At 39.6% G+C, this 16,201-nt stretch overlaps 1 protein-coding gene across 4 annotated transcripts in view; it reads right to left on the bottom strand.

The window, feature by feature from the left end:
- Positions 1 to 12,853, bottom strand: part of rap1gds1 (Rap1 GTPase-GDP dissociation stimulator 1) — a 66,699-nt gene extending 53,846 nt beyond the window's left edge. For 3 of the 4 annotated variants that reach the window (XR_002753916.1, XR_002753917.1, XM_023346856.1), the window contains exons 1-3: positions 12,519 to 12,853; positions 7,542 to 7,649; positions 3,642 to 3,764 (exon numbers count right to left, since the gene is read on the bottom strand). Coding sequence is in view for 2 of the 4 variants with exons in the window: in XM_023346856.1 (XP_023202624.1) it covers positions 3,642 to 3,764; positions 7,542 to 7,649; positions 12,519 to 12,522 (235 nt within the window). In the remaining 2 variants the exon portion in view is untranslated. The remainder of the gene's footprint in view (positions 1 to 3,641; positions 3,765 to 7,541; positions 7,650 to 12,518) is intronic. The other variant, XM_023346857.1, reaches the window with a different exon arrangement.
- Positions 12,854 to 16,201: the final 3,348 nt, after the last annotated feature.

The following is a 16,201-nucleotide window of genomic DNA, read 5'->3' as shown; positions in this document are numbered from 1 at the left end:
TGCAGGTGGTGGAGTTTCTACCTTCAATCTACCTAAATAACCAACTGAAGGAAAACACAGAGCTGTCTTTAACACGGCAGCCACTGATTGCACACATTTTCAGATGCAATGACAGATAAATGCCAGCAGATTGTTGCCTGGCTCAGCTAACTACTGGCAAGTGATCATTAGCTGCTATCCTGCACAATGAGAATTCTTTGATTATCATAACCTTTCCTTGCTCAAGATTTATTCAGGTCTCCTATTCCTCTAAAAACTTTCATCACACAGAAAAATGATGGAAAATCAATATCCAACTCCAGGATTTCCCCCAGTGCATTATAAGATTGGCGGCCAGCCATGCTGTGCTAGTCCCCTTGCCAGGCTAAGTGTTGCTTGTTTATGTTTTTAGGAAAATAATAATAATAATAATAATAATAATAATAATAATAATAATAATAATAATAATAATAATAATAATAATAATAATAATAATAAAACACTTAATAAAAAAAAAAAAATTAAAGCCGGATTGCAAACGTCTCTGTTGCTCTGAGCGTTTCACTGCCTCAGCAGATTTATTCCTAAAAGATAGGTTTATAGTTGACGCATTTAAAGCCGGAAGAGCAAACCAATAACACAGCTGGCGCCTCTGTGCTTTACCTTTCACACTGCTGCTGCTTGATTTCTGAAGTTTACCTCAGCGCGGATCGCGCACGCCTCCTTTCACTCAAACTGGACATAGCCTCACCTATATGAATATTTACATTGATCCCCTGTGAGGAATTATGTTTCTTTGGAGAACTCTATATCAAGGTAGGAGTTTAAAACCCACTGCATTAGCTCTGGTTGCGCAGCTCTATATGAACCGCAGGAATAACTTGTACTCTCGCTTTCAGAGGTACGGTTTGAGGGAGTGGTGAGAAGGATTTATCTTTGTGAACAAAGAATTATGTGGGGCATTTACATTTCAACACACTGCCCAGAGTGGCTCTGTCTTCCCTGTAAAGTTTATGTCTGTGTTCCTTCCCGGTTGGCCTGAGAGTTAGTGGGTAAGAACTAGTGCTTAACAACTCATCATGCAACTCATCAGCCTGGTGAGGACCTTTTGTGCTCGCCTTGTAGTCACACATCTTGTTGGTTTTATATAATTTTTAGCATTAATTTTCCGGTTACACGATGCATCAAACCATATCGAATGCTTTGTCCACTTAGTCAGCCATAGTCAATGCGCGTGGCAGAGGTGAGATCTGAAAGTCTTGTCACATAAAGTCCAAGAAACCAAAACTACTGGTAGTAATATTTCACAGACGTAGAGCTGCTCAACCTGTACCAGACAGTAAACTTTCACACCGAACGTCTGCTTAACGCTGAAGCATGTAACTTAAATAAAAAGATTTTAGCTATGTATTAAAATATGTCGAAATAGGTCTAAATTAGGTGAAGTTATTGTCAGATAATTTTTCCATTTTGACAGACAACAGTATCACTTATCCCTATACCAAAAAATTAACAACCATTCCAGGCGATCGGCAGAGATTGGCCTCATAAATGATCTTTACCAACTGCAAAAAACCTGATCAGAGCGTTCATATATATACTGTACAGTCATATGAAAAAGTTTGGGCACCCCTATTAATCTTAATTATTTTTATTTCTAAATATTTGGGTGTTTGCAACAGCTATTTCAGTTTGATATATCTAATAGCTGATGGTATTGAATTGAGGTTTATTGTACTAACAAAAAATGTGCAATATGCATTAAAACAGAATTTGACAGGTGCAAAAATTTGGGTACCCTTATCATTTTATTGATTTGAATACTCCTAACTACTTTTCACTGACTTACTGAAACACAAAATTGGTTTGGTAACCTCATTAAGCTTTGAACTTCATAGACAAGTGTATCCAATCATAAGAAAAGGTACTTAAGGTGACCAGTTGCAAGTTGTTCTCCTATTTGAATCTCCTCTGAAGAGTAGCATCACGGGCACCTCAAAACAACTCTCAAATTATCTGAAAACAAAGATTGTTCAACATAGTTGTTTAGGGGAAGGATGCAAAAAGTTGTCTCAGAGATTTAAACTGTCAGTTTCCACTGTGAAGAACATAGTAAGGAAATGGAAGACCACAGGGACAGTTCTTGTTAAGCCCAGAAGTGGCAGGACAAGAAAAATAGAGGCAGAGAAGAAGAATGGTGAGAACAATCAAGGACAACCCACAGACCACCTCCAGAGACCTGCAGGATCATCTTGCTGCAGATGCTGTCACTGTGCACCGTTCAACAATTCAGCACACTTTGCATAAGGAGAAGCTGTATGGGAAAGTGATGCGACAGAAGCCTTTTCTGCAAGCACGCCACAAGCAGAGTCATTTGAGGTAAGCAAAAGCACATTTGGACAAGCCAGCTTAATTTTTGGAACAAGGTCCTGTGGACTGAAGAAACAAAGATTGAGCTGTTTGGTCATAAAAATAGCAGTTATGCATGGGGGCAAACAAACACAGCGTTCCAAGAAAAACACTTGCTACCCACTGTAAAATTTGGTGGAGGTTCCATCATGCTTTGAGGCTGCGTGGCCAATGCCGGACTGGGAATCTTGTTAAAGTTTAGGGTTGCATGGATCCCACTCAATATCAACAGATTCTTGAGAATGGATATTTCAGCAAGACAATGATCCAAAACACCGCTCCAAATCTACTCAGGCATTCATGCAGAGGAACAATTACAATGTTCTGGAATGGCCATCCCAGTCCCCAGACCTGAATATCATTGAACATCTGTGGGATGATTTGAAGCAGGCTGTCCATGCTCGGCGACCATCAAACTTAACTGAACTGGAATTGTTTTGCAAAGAAGAATGGTCAAAAATACCTTCATCCAGGATCCAGGATCTCATTAAAATCTACAGGAAGTGACTAGAGGCTGTTATTTTTGCAAAAGGAGGATCTACTAAATATTAATGTCACTTTTCTATTGAGGTGCCCATATTTTTGCACCTGTCAAATTTTGTGTTAATGAGTACTGCACATTTTCATTTAGTCCAATAAACCTCATTTCAATACTGAAATATTACTGTGTCCATAAGTTATTGGTTGTATCAAACTGAAATAGTTGTTGCAAACATAATTAAAATAATTAAGATTAATAGGGGTGCCCAAACTTTTTCATATGACTGTATTTTATATATATATATATATATATATATATATATATATATATATATATATATATATATATATATATATATATATATATATACACATATAACCAGGTGTTTCAGTTTTTTTTATATTGTTTATATATATATATATAGTTTTTTTTAAGATTCTATAGTTGTGGGTTTAAATAGTGTTTCACTAGAGATGTTTTCCCGTGACATATAATTAACCAGTAATATTTTTACTTTTTTTTTTTTTTTTACGTTTTCTGTCAACTTAACATCTCTTAATACAAAACACGGAGGACCGCCGCGGTGCCCCGTCCACCGGGCTTAGAAAGTTTTCTGGGAGAAACCCTGCAACTCTGTATTTATGAGAGGTTTGAGTGAAGAAGGGCCAGTCAGGAAAGGCTCTGACCAAGCTAACACCTGGCTTCCCTTTATCCAAGCAGAGACCATCCTTAGCAGATGAACCTGGTCACTGACTTGGCAAGAGGAACTTACCGTTTTTAGCCATCTCTGCTATGATGTTGGCGACCTTTGGGGTGCAGGAAGACTGGGGGTTGAGCAGGGTGGGGAGCAGGGATAGGATGCCCATTTCCTGCATCTTTCTGCTGGCCTCTGTGTCTGCAGGAGGAAATCACAGAGAATTCAGTTCTGAAGACATGAAACTAACTTCAGAGAGAGACGCATTGTGATCATACTGTGAACAAACTTAAGTGTTTTATAGCTCCCAAATTTGTTTAACTTTTAATATTCCAATTTTTGAGTCACATTTGAATCAAGTTTTAATCTTGTTTTATCCCAAACAAAAACTAAATGCAAATATTACACATACAGTACAGACCAAAAGTTTGGACACACCTTCTAATTCAATGGGTTTTTTTATTTTCATGACTATTTATAAGACAAGAAATCCCACTTATTAACCTGACAGGGCACACCTATGAAGTGAAAACCATTTCAGGTGACTACCTCTTGAAGCTCATCAAGAAAATGCAGAGTGTGTGCAAAGCAGTAATCACAGCAAAAGGTTGCTACTTTGAAGAAACTAGAATTTAAGGGGGATTTTCAGTTGTTTTACTCTTTTTTGTTTAGTGCATATTTCCACATGTGTTACTCATAGTTTTGATGCCTTCAGTGTGAATCTACAATGTCAATAGTCATGAAAATAAAGGAAACTCGTTGAATTAAAAGGTGTGTCCAAACTTTTGGTCTGTACTGTATGTTTTTTAAAGAGTTATGTCAGTCAGCCAAATAGACTTCCAGGTATATTTGGAATCTAAAAATGTCAGAATTTATAGATTCAAATTTCCAGAACCCTACGTTTTTTTTATAGACAATTCCAAACATACACTGCCTGGCCAAAAAAAAAGTCACCACCTGGATTTAACTAAGCAAATAGGTACAAACCTCCTATTGGATAAGTACTGCATAGGCAATTATCTTTCAGCTGGCAACAAGTTATTTAACCCCAGCTGATGCAATGAGTAACAGCTCATTTCTTAAACAACCATGGCAAAAGACACATCCTGTGGTCGTGGAAAAGACGTTAGTCTGTTTAAGAAGGGTCAAATCATTGGCATGCATCAAGCAGAGAAAACATCTAAGGAGATTGCAGAAACTACTAGAATTGGGTTAAGAACTGTCCAACGCATCATTAAAAACTGGAAGGATGGTGGGGAACCATCGTCTTCCAAGAAGAAATGTGGTCGGAAAAAAATCCTGAATGATCGTGATCGGCGATTACTTAAACGTTTGGTCAAATCAAATCGAAGAAAAACAACAGCAGAACTCAGGAGTATGTTTAATTGTGAACGCAAAAGCATTTCCACACGCACAATGCGAAGGGAACTCAAGGGGTTGGGATTGAACAGCTGTGTAGCCGTAAGAAAACCTCTAATCAGTAAGGCTAACCAGAAAAAAAGGCTTCAGTTTGCTAGGGAGCATAAAGATTGGACTCTGGAGGAATGGAAGAGGGTCATGTGGTCTGATGAGTCGAGATTTACCCTGTTCCAGAGTGATGGGCGCATAGGCCTGTCACGATAGCAAATTTTGCTGAGCGATTAATTGTCTCAAAAAATTATTGCGATAAACGATAATATTGTTTGAAGACCTTTTTACACTAATTTAATGGAAATGACGTAATAATGCATGCGATTTCCTGCCAAAGATAGATACACTTTATTTTCAAAAGAATATTTAACACTGGAACTGATAAACAAAATAAACAAAACAACCAAAAACAAAATGGATTCTCAGTCTCCATTAGCCTAACCAAAAATGTACTTGATAAAAACTAAACAACATAAAGCCAAAGTGGAAATAAATACAGCATTCAACCAAAAGACTGCAGATTATGAAGTGTGTATACTATATTGCCCTTCAGTAATAATTAGATTTAAATAGAGAAGATGGGCACATCGACTACCTGATGCAATAGTTCACACTACATGATTTTTTGCTGCTATTTTTCCCCTTACAACAATCTTAAAACGTTGGTCTTTCTAAGATTATGTGGTGTGTTACAGTAGATCGTCGCTGCCGCTCCGATCTAAATCAGGGGTTTTCCCCGACTGGGCGATTAACGCAGCCTGTTGAATGTGACAGGTAGCCAATCAGAAAGCGCGGATTCTCCTCAGTGCTTTCTGAGGGGAAATTACAGAGGGGGATCCCAAACAGCTGACACTACACAACCTGAAGTCCAGCGGACATTGGAGATGATATGTGGAAACAACATTAATGTTTATTCAACATGCAAAGAATATAGAAATGACAAGGGGAGAAGTTGGAGCGAAATTGCTACCGCAGTTGATAAACCCCGTAACTTTTCAGCTGTTCTTCGTTATGTGACGTAAATAGGTTCTAATGATTTTCATTCAGTCAGGACTGACACTAGCCACATGCATTTCAGGTAGACTGTAGTAAAGCATTGATTAATGCCTGGTTTTAAAATTAGTTCCCTGACTTGTGGCCATTATTTTGTGCCCATTGTTGGACACCACACGGCACGATCGAACCCGATCGAACCGTTATACCTAGGATTTCTGTCGGGTAATGTGTGGTCTGTCAGGTTTTGAAAATGGGCAGACAATCAGCCGACAGCTCGTGTGCGCTGGGCGTTACACTAAGTAAAATGAGGAAGGGGGGGTCAGTGGAGAGCACTGGAGATGAGCCTTTTTTCATTCGGTGTCATCAACAGAAAGACAAAAAGGCCGGAAGAGACGATAATGCCGATAATTAAAATGACGTCGATAGTTTTAATTTATTGTACGATTAATTGATTTACCGTTTATCGCGACAGGCCTACTAGTTACATTCTAGTACTAGTTAGATTCTTATTTACTAGTTACATTCGTGTGAGGGAAACCTGGAGGGTTCCCTTCACAAGATGCAGTCCTGGGCGGTTGCCCATGTCAGAAACGCCACTGCACCTCAGTGATTGTGTCACTAGGACAGTCCCCAAGCAAGAAAACCTGCATTAGTACATTTGAATACAGATATCTTGGTTATATTGTTTAGTTGCTACTGTTTTATCACATAACGGCTCCACAGGTTCAGTGGGGCACCATGGTCATTCAGTTTGAATCTAAAGCGCTACAAGACTGCAGCCGTCACGTTCGGCTTTTAAACCTGCGTTTTCCCATTTCACTCCTCCTCATCAGGCTTTATACTAACCTCTGTGGTTGGAAACTAGGGGCCTGGCAGGTAACTGAGCTAATGGTCACACGGTGACCGGAGACAACGCTGCTCCCTCTTTATTCCTTTCTATGGAGTTTGTGCGGTGTGAAAATTTGAGCTTGTACACAGAGATGTGCACAGACGGGTTAGCGACGCAACACAAAAAGTTAAACATTTTTTAACTTTTGTAGCCGTCATCGTCGCTATTGAGCCCCATGTATGGGGTTCAGTCCAAGTGGCTTTTAACTCCCTGGTTGTTAAGCCGTTACTAAGAAACCAAGAGGGAGGAGTAATCTGAAAATCTTAAACCATCAGCAATCAAACAGAAGCAGCAAAAACTGTAGAGTACAACAGTTGTCTCATTGTCAATTTTTCTAGCCATTAGTGTCCATACTCAGATAGCCTGCCTTCAATACACCTTGAAGGTTGTCTAATTGTGAAACAGTACTAATACAGTAAACAAAAAAGATGTGCCCATTGCACACAGTATGTTTACCCTTAAACATTGCTCAGCCTTCTGGCATTACATCAGCACACTCGTCCTGAGCACATTTCACACCTGGACTAACTGAGCTACCATCTGATCATCACTGTGTTGTTCCTTTGAAACATATCAAGGATATAAAGATATTTGTGAGTTCTGATGGAGAGAGCAGTCTCCATAAACTGAAGTGGATCAGTGTACTTACAACACACCAAGTAGAACCTATAGTTTGTACTCACTGTTTTGGGTGAGTGCGCTCAGCAGGCAGTCCAGGCTGTTCTCCGTGCTGTCAGTGGTATTGTCTGTAGACGCCAGCTTCAGCTTCTCCAGCGCTTCCCTAAGGCTCTCTGAACACAAACACATCACTATTAGGACCACAGCGAGCAACCATCAGCAGCATCACCTGAAGAAACAAAGTTTTTTGAGATGATGATTTGTGATGCTGAAACAAACTATTTGGATCAGATATGGGAGCTGGAGAATGTTGAGTGTCATGCGATGGAATTCACACTGCTTGAGCCTTTCCATGTTTCATAATCTTAGAAGTCACAAACCAGAGTTCCCCCAATGCTTTATCAGCCTGGGGGCCACCAGGCTTTACTTGCCTCCCCACCAGGCTAAGCGTTGTTTATTTTATAAAGGGTGTTTTATACAAGAGTTAACAGTAACAGTAAAGGCAGATTAAGCTAGGTATATAAATGATGCAATGAACTGGGCGTGAGCAACAACTGCGCCACCCTACACCTGCCCATTGGCTTCATACGCTAATGCTATCATTTCAAAATGATGATGCCTGCTTGTTCACACAATTATTCCCCTCTTCCAGACTTCACACAAGAAATAAATATTTCCCTTATGCATTATCTGAGTCTGGAGGATCTTTTATTTTGAAAATCTTTTAACCAGATTCTCTCAGTTATGCCAACATTGAGCCCACAAGAAGCAAAATGAGTAAGAAACAGATCAGATGTCTTTGGAAAGTTTCTTTGCGAAGGCAAAAGGCCCAGAGAAGAGACAGGAGAATGTATTTATCCCAGTAAGTTATTTCCACATTCTAAGCCCAATCTACATGATATGTGGCGACCGGCTCGCTAATGAGGCAACGAAGCTTCAAACTGCTATGCCATAAGCAATACTTCAGATGTCATTGTTTCTCATCACTCCCAGAAGTCAACAAACTATGCACTAAGGAGATAAAAAATCATCAAAGTGTTTTTTCTTCTGCAGTGTCCTCCAACAAACCTCTTGTTTTCAGTGTATATACTGGCCATGATTTCTGGTTTCATTACACAAAGCAGCCAATCAGTGACAAATTACTGTTTTGGTTATCAAATGGAGGGTTTCATGTTAAAAAAAAACAACTGGTCAAATCTTTGATTATGTGCCTGACAAACTATGGTCAAAATGGATGCATAACTACTGGTGTAAATTTTGATTGCAACACAGGAAAAAAATTAACAAAATGAGATACACTCATCTGTTGTTCAATGGCCAATATTGTCAATCTTCTAAATCAGTGCTGGCCAATTTAGACTTTCTTTCAGCAAGTCCATTTGATGAGTTCTAATTTTTAAATCAACATTTACATCTTACAAACACTGACCAAAAGGGGAAAAAATCTGCAGCTTTTTTGATTGAAGTTATTACTTAGAATCCAATGGAAAACATAGACATTCCGTATTATCCCCACCTATTGTAACAGTCATACTGCTTGGTTCCTAGACATGAGTAGGTATCACCACAAGGGGGCGCCTATTCCCTTTTTCTTTTGTTGTACTATTGTACAGAGTAAGAACCCGTCTTCCATGTGGTGTAGAGGAGATCATCGGTGATGATGAGGTGCAGAGCGGTGAATTATCGTTTCTTTTCTCATGTATGAGACTGTAATGTTAGTACCGTGGAGACCTGGCTTTACATGGACGAAGTGAAAATAAAGTGACCGTGTGGAAAACTTCAACAGTGCGTCCTGCTGTTTTGGGTTAGAGTGGCTAACCACCATTGCTAACTCCTTCTCCAACCTCTCACCGCACCGTCACACTATGCAGCAAATAATATCATCCCATGTCTACTCAATGAAATCAAACAAAGGAGCATCAAAAGCCACGTTTGTTGATGCATTTCAAAAAAGAAAAAAGTGAGACTTTTCAGTTTTGAACCACTTAATGAACTGACTTTATAGTAACTGACCTGCTAATCACAAGTGCCAACATCAATCACTGCCTGGTTGATCATAAAAACTTTACTGTCTGATTTTAATTAGGAGTATCACCTAAGCTAATCAACAACATTCAGTACAACAGCAAAAAGGTTAACAACATAGGAAACTAAATTAAGTGATATCAAAGCTCTGTTTTCATTGATCTCCTCAGAACTGTTCAGTAAGTTAGAATACTGCACTGCCTGAAAATTTGGTTTTCATATATATATATATATATATATATATATATATATATATATATATATATACAGTGTTGGGTAGTAACGGATTACATGTAACGACGTTACGTATTTTAATTACAAAAAAAGAGTCACTGTAATTCATTACAGTTACAATGAGAAAATATGTAATTCAGTTACAGTTACTTCCGAAAATATTAAGAATTACAAATTTAGTTACATTTAAAAAAAAAAAAATGAACAAAAACCTTTGCGAAATATGTAATGATATTTTTATTGCTTTGCACCCTATATCGCCTTTTCCCGCTACGGCTCCTTGTCTCTATCATATCTGCCAGCCGCAATGCCACTCTGATGGTCCATCCTGTGCTGGTGGAGCCTCCTGGAGGAACAGCAAGCGAGCGGACGGTTCCATTTCAGCTCAAGCAGCGCATCAAAAATGACAGCCTTCCAGCACTGGAAATATAAGGAGCATTTCATTTACATATGTGAAAATGGCTCAAATTTAACCGTGCAGTGCAAGAAGTGTTTGCCGGCTATCAAGAACTTGTCCACGTCGAAGCAATCTATGTCAAACCTGAGGAAACATTTAGAGGTAAGTGCAACTCACTGATAGACGAAGCGTATTGTTTTACGAATATTTGACTGTTTGGTGTTGATGCATGACAAACGTTGGAATCTATTCTTTCCCATGAGACATTGTATGCAATGTGCTAGTGTTATGGTTTTCATGATGAACATAAAGTAAACTAGAAAATTCCTGAAGAAATTTAACTGGGGCCTGCCAAAGTGTGCCCGTCGGTTTGGACCCAGCGTTCTGATGCTAAAAATTAGCATCAATGCTAAGCTTAGCTAAATAGTAGTCACTAGCTTGTGGAATTTTATAACTTGCTTCGCAAGTCAGTCACTACTCTCCTTATGCATTGCTATGGGCAGGCCCCAATTAATGCTACTTTGAACATATAATTATTAATTATAGTATATTTTTCTTCTATCTTTTTTTCTCTCTCTCTTTTCAGAGGAAGCATCCAGGCGTTCTTCTGAAAGAAGAACTCTTGACACTACGTTGTAGTGTCCACAGTTGTTTTGCTTGTCTAACACAGTGATTGAGTGATTTTGGAAAACTATTGTTTTTCCCGTTTTGATTTTGAATGATATGTTGCAAACACTTCTATTTTTGTCAACATTCCATTGACTGTTAAATGTTCAATGACTAACTTGACTACCCATCGTCCATCTTAATTCTTGATGCACTGTATTGTGCCGTGTTTAATTTTACAAGCAAGGGTGTGCAAAGAAAAAATCAAGAAAAATAAAATGTGATGTAAAAGTCTTACTTTGCTTATTTATTACTAAACTAGAGCACTTCATTGTCATTGCACATGTATGAAGTAATGAAATGCAGTTTGGCATCTAATCAAGTGCAACGTGTGCAGATTGTACAGCATGCAGTATTTAGAGATAAAATGCAGTTATTCACAGCTAGGGTAAGGAAAGATGGTTGATAGATATGTGCAGCAGAATAAATAAATTACCCCTAGGGAAATGCATGTATGTGCAGAGCCACTGTAGATAGGGCTATACAGGTGCGAATTGAAGAGGAACACTGTACAAATGTTCGGATGGTACAGTAAGGTATGGATAGAGGGGAAGGAAAGACTGGTCTTTGGGAAGAGTTCAATAAGGTGACCACTGTAGGAAAGAAGTGGTTTCTGAACCTGCTTGTGTTAGTCTGTAAACTGCGTAAATGGTAGAGCCTGGGGGAGGAGCAGAAAAGAGTATGGCCCGATGAGAGGAGTCTGAGAAAATCTTACATGCCTGGTGCTGGCATCTCTTCTTGTGGACCTCCTGTGATTGCCTGTCAGCAATTCCCTCTCAGCTTAGTGCTCTTTTAAGGTTCCCACTCAGTTCTCAAAAATTAAATGTTGAACATGGGTCAATACTCATTAAAACCTCAAAGTAATCAAAAAGTAATCAAAAGTAATTAGTTACATTACTTTTTAAAAGTAATCGAAAAAGTTACACTACAATTACATTTTAAACAAGGTAACTTGTAACGGATTACATTTTTAAAGTAACTTACCCAACACTGTGTGTATATATATATATATATATATATATATATATATATATATATATATATATATATATATATACACATATATACAGACACACAGCTCAAACTTGTAATATGACTGTAGATGTTGTCTCCTGCCATTTTATGACAGGTTACATCTTCAAAAGCTCTCAACAGTGTGATATAATCGGTCCAGATGCCACACTGAAATGCCTGCAGCATGCCAGGGATTCAGAAACAACCCCATACTCATTATCATCAGAAACCAGTGAAGACCGTGGGAGCAGCAGAAACAGCATCAAAAGGTGGGCTGCTTCATCCTATTGCATAATTGCTGTGGGATGGGACAGTGCCATCTTCTCCATCAACACCACGCTGCCATTTCACTATAGAGAGCCCATTCTTTTAACAGCGGGCCCTCCAGGGACCAATGGGGCAACCCACAATACATCTGTGTTGCTAACAGCACAACAAGCAAGAAAATAAGATGATGGAGATGCAGAACATACCCCACCCCGAGAAAGGTCGCGCGCAGTTTCGCGCGTGCACATACGTTGGTCCTCGTCAGCTCTTCTTCCTATGACTGAACAATCACTACGGTGGCAAAACCTAGGGTCCCACCCAGGCTGCTGTGTGACAGAACCTTTTCTCGTGTGATAAATATGTTATGTTTCCACTGAATGAAGACTATTGTTTGCTAACTCGGTTCACAGTGAGGCTGTTCGGTTAGCCGTCTACTCACCCATCTCAGCAGGATGTCGCTCCAGAAATCCGAGAGAGAGAGTTTTAAAACCGAGCCGTAGCAGCCAGAGGCCCCGCTTTCCGCCTGGATCCGGGTTCAGGCAGCGGCTTGATGTGAGCTAGCTTATGGAGCCGGAGGAGTAGCTCCAGCAGCGGCCGGGTTTTCCCGTTCGGATAGACGCTGCCGTACCGCCCTGGGAACGATCAGGTTAACGTTGCTTACTTCCTCTCATGCCAACAGGCCACATTCACTAATCGGCGATTCCCTGAAATACTACCTCACTCTGACAAGGCTTCGTCAAGACGTGAGCTAGCTGGGAGAAGCCAACTTCCGCTCTCATACTTCAAAATAAAACAACTTGATTTACAAAGTTCTCACCCCTAGATGGCGGTAGAACTTCAAAAGTGCGGATAAATGACTGGGCTATAGTTTTCAGTACAGTTAAACTAAGGTCGTACTTAACGACGGAGTAGTAGGGCCATGCTAAGAAAAAAAAAACTAAACATGTTTAGTTTTATCATTGTGTAAAGACTACAATCAGGGCCGGATTTAGGAGAGCGTGGGCCCCTCGGCTTGAGCCAAGGTGCGGGTGTTATAGATTTACTGGTGGCTAAATTAACTGGTTGAAACCTATGCGCACCGTTTTGTGTGACAAAACCGTCTTCAAAATTCTACTATAAATCCCATTTGAAGCAAATATGTTTAATGTTAGATATGAAAATTATCTTTCAAAACAAGTATCTACAGAGCAGCGTTCAGTGCGCTTTGAAAACACCGCATTGGAGCATAACCAAATCAATGAGTACAATCCCATTCACATTCAGGTTCACCAGAATAAATTAATTCCAACTCATGAATAGACACAATGTGGGAGTGGAAGGTTTCTGCTTTTTGTAACCAGCACTGATCAGAAAAACATTGGAATTGACGCTCAAGTACCTCTAATGTGAGTTGCTTAACACTTCTAGCCTAGTGTGTGTTTTTGGCTCAGATCCTGCAATGCAACCGCACTGTTTCTGAACTTTCTTTTTTTTTTTTTAGCAACACTAACTACAGTAAGTGTCACTAAACAATGAGGTTGGTGTCATCATATTTAATAAAATTTAAATCACATATCTGATGGTGTTGCTTGTGGTGTTTACATGTCCAAATAGAGAGGAAAATCAAGTAATGTCGATAAGTTATACTGCAGTAAAATCTCATCTAAATGATATAAAGTTAACAGCCAATGTTGGAGTTGGTGGTGATATCCAAATTGACAAGCCAAAATTATAATAATAAACGTTCCGATATTATACTGTCAGATACCAACAGATTATGAGCCATATCTACAGTATTTATCTGTGTGTTCTCTACTGGGAAACAGTTTGCAGACTGGTGACGAGGGGAAATAAACTTAAAAATAAAACGAGCCTCATTAAGACTTTGATTAACTAACGGGGTCATCAACGCAGATGTTTGTTAAAAATTAGGTGGTTGTGTCGTTTCCTGATCAAAACGCGACAAACAGATTAGAAAATGTCTCTACTTTCTCTATGAGCTCCTCAAAACAATAATAATTATTTGTATGTGAAGGAATATTCAAGAATATATTGAAATATCACCAAAATATACCACACTTCAGGAGGAGACTGTGCTAAACTGTAAGAATTTCTACCATCACCCATAGGGTGACCATATTTTAATTTGGGAAAACCAGGACAACCTGGGGGGGGGGGAAACCAGAACACCTTGGAGTGGGGGGGCTGCTCTAAAAGCGGGGAAACTCCATACATTTGCGCTTTGGCATGTTGTTGGCTACTGACAGCCACGCTATCTATCTTCTGATTAAGAACAGGGCTGCCCGCACTGACGCGGCTCAGGGATTACGTCACACGCAGCGCAGTGCGCAGGGCCCTAGTGCCTGTAAATTTAATGGTCCAATGAAGGAAATTTAAAAAAACAGGACATTTCTTCATTTTCTAAAAAAAACCCGGGACGCCCGGGACAGGACGTGAAATACAGACATGTCCCAGGAAATACGGACGTTTGGTCACCCTAATCACCCAGCATTGTTAGAGTACTGACGATTATTTTACGTCTTCTCTGTCTTATATTGACTGACATGCTCTGCAAACATGTCAACAAATGTAAACAGTTATGATATCATGCAAACTAATTCCTTTCTCATTTAAAGGAGCCACATTATTTCATTTGCACCTTAACTGGGCTGCAGACGCAAAGCTGTGAAATTTAGTCATTTCAAAATATACTTACAGTTAAAAGTTTGCCTGGCAAACCTGTTAAACGATATTACCTCCAAAACGTTGACAGCAAGTGAATATTATTTTTTTAGACAATAAAATAAACTGGTCTAAAATGTGAATTAGACGACAGTGCTAACTAAACTCGTACCAGCGACCGCTGAGCTCCGAGAGCAATGTTTAATCCACTAAACTATATCAGCCGACAGAAGTTCAATAATGATACCTGTTATTGATTCTGATCTAACGGACACCTTGCGCTTTAAGAAGCAAACCAAACCTGGATTAACTGGTGACACTTTCAGAATCTCAGTTTGAGTTAAGATTTTAACCCATTTCTGACGTAAAAGTATGTAAGACAATTGTTTTTTCAGCGTTGTCTCTTATAGTTGAGTATTAGAGTTACTTGATGAAAAGAATAAAGATGTTTAGTTAAATTACAAGAAAAAATATCAACAATAAAGAAATGACACTGCCACATAGATCTGCGGTAGCCATGTCTTCTGTAAATGAATTAGGAAATAAACTATAACATGTTACAAAAACAGTGTTTAAAAGGAGTTTGCTATTGTTTCTGTGGATATCTAATTGAAATATCATACAATATGAGGGAGATGTGAAAAACAACATAACCAGTCGATCTTTTTAAACATTTTATTTTTAATCCCATGGCTCTTCAACATTTATGTCAGCTTTCAGGGATTAATCTTTGCTTTGAGATCTGTTTATGGCATCTTGAGATCTATTTCGATCTTTGTCATGTTGGATTTTAATTTCCTTGCCCACATGCAGGTGCGCACAGAAGAACAGATTTTACGGTTAAGAGGGTTTGTTTTTAATGAGGTCAAACAATGGTTCGAGAATTGAGACTGGGGGACGTCAGGAGGGAACGAGAGTCCAGGTAGGTTCGGGGGTCCCGGGCCGCAGCGGATCAGAACTGCTTGGAGGTGCCAACCAACGAGACGCGCCTGACCGGTGAAGTTCCAGGCTTGGCTCCGGGAAGCGGTATCAAGATCTGAGAGGTAACGAAGAGAAAAAGGACAAAATGACTGGACAATACTTAACATGGATTATGCGAGAACTAGTGATGTTACGTGATGTGCCGAGGCTTTGAGGTGTGTGTCGAGTAATGGAGGGGGCGTTTCCGTAAAGCGCGTATCGAAGCTTGCTTCATTTAGGGGAGGAGCCGAAAACGATGACGTCCGAAGCCTCGCTGCCTGGCTGTACCACGTGACTGCCTCGGGAAGTGGCTCAGATCTTGGCGCGGGTTTTGACAGCTTTAGAAACCCCACAGGCTCCATTCAAAATGTGGGTTGTTGTAGGCGAGTTGCGGTCAATTGAGAGAGTGGATAGAGTTTTGATAGTTTGGATAGTGGTTATTTAGTTTGAGACAGTTAGTTTGGTGTTTGGAGAGTTTAGGACAGACAGACAGACAGACAG

This window comes from Xiphophorus maculatus, chromosome 14 (genome assembly GCF_002775205.1).
Source record: "Xiphophorus maculatus strain JP 163 A chromosome 14, X_maculatus-5.0-male, whole genome shotgun sequence".
NCBI lineage: Eukaryota > Metazoa > Chordata > Actinopteri > Cyprinodontiformes > Poeciliidae > Xiphophorus > Xiphophorus maculatus.
This window is presented reverse-complemented; position numbering and strand designations above follow the sequence as displayed.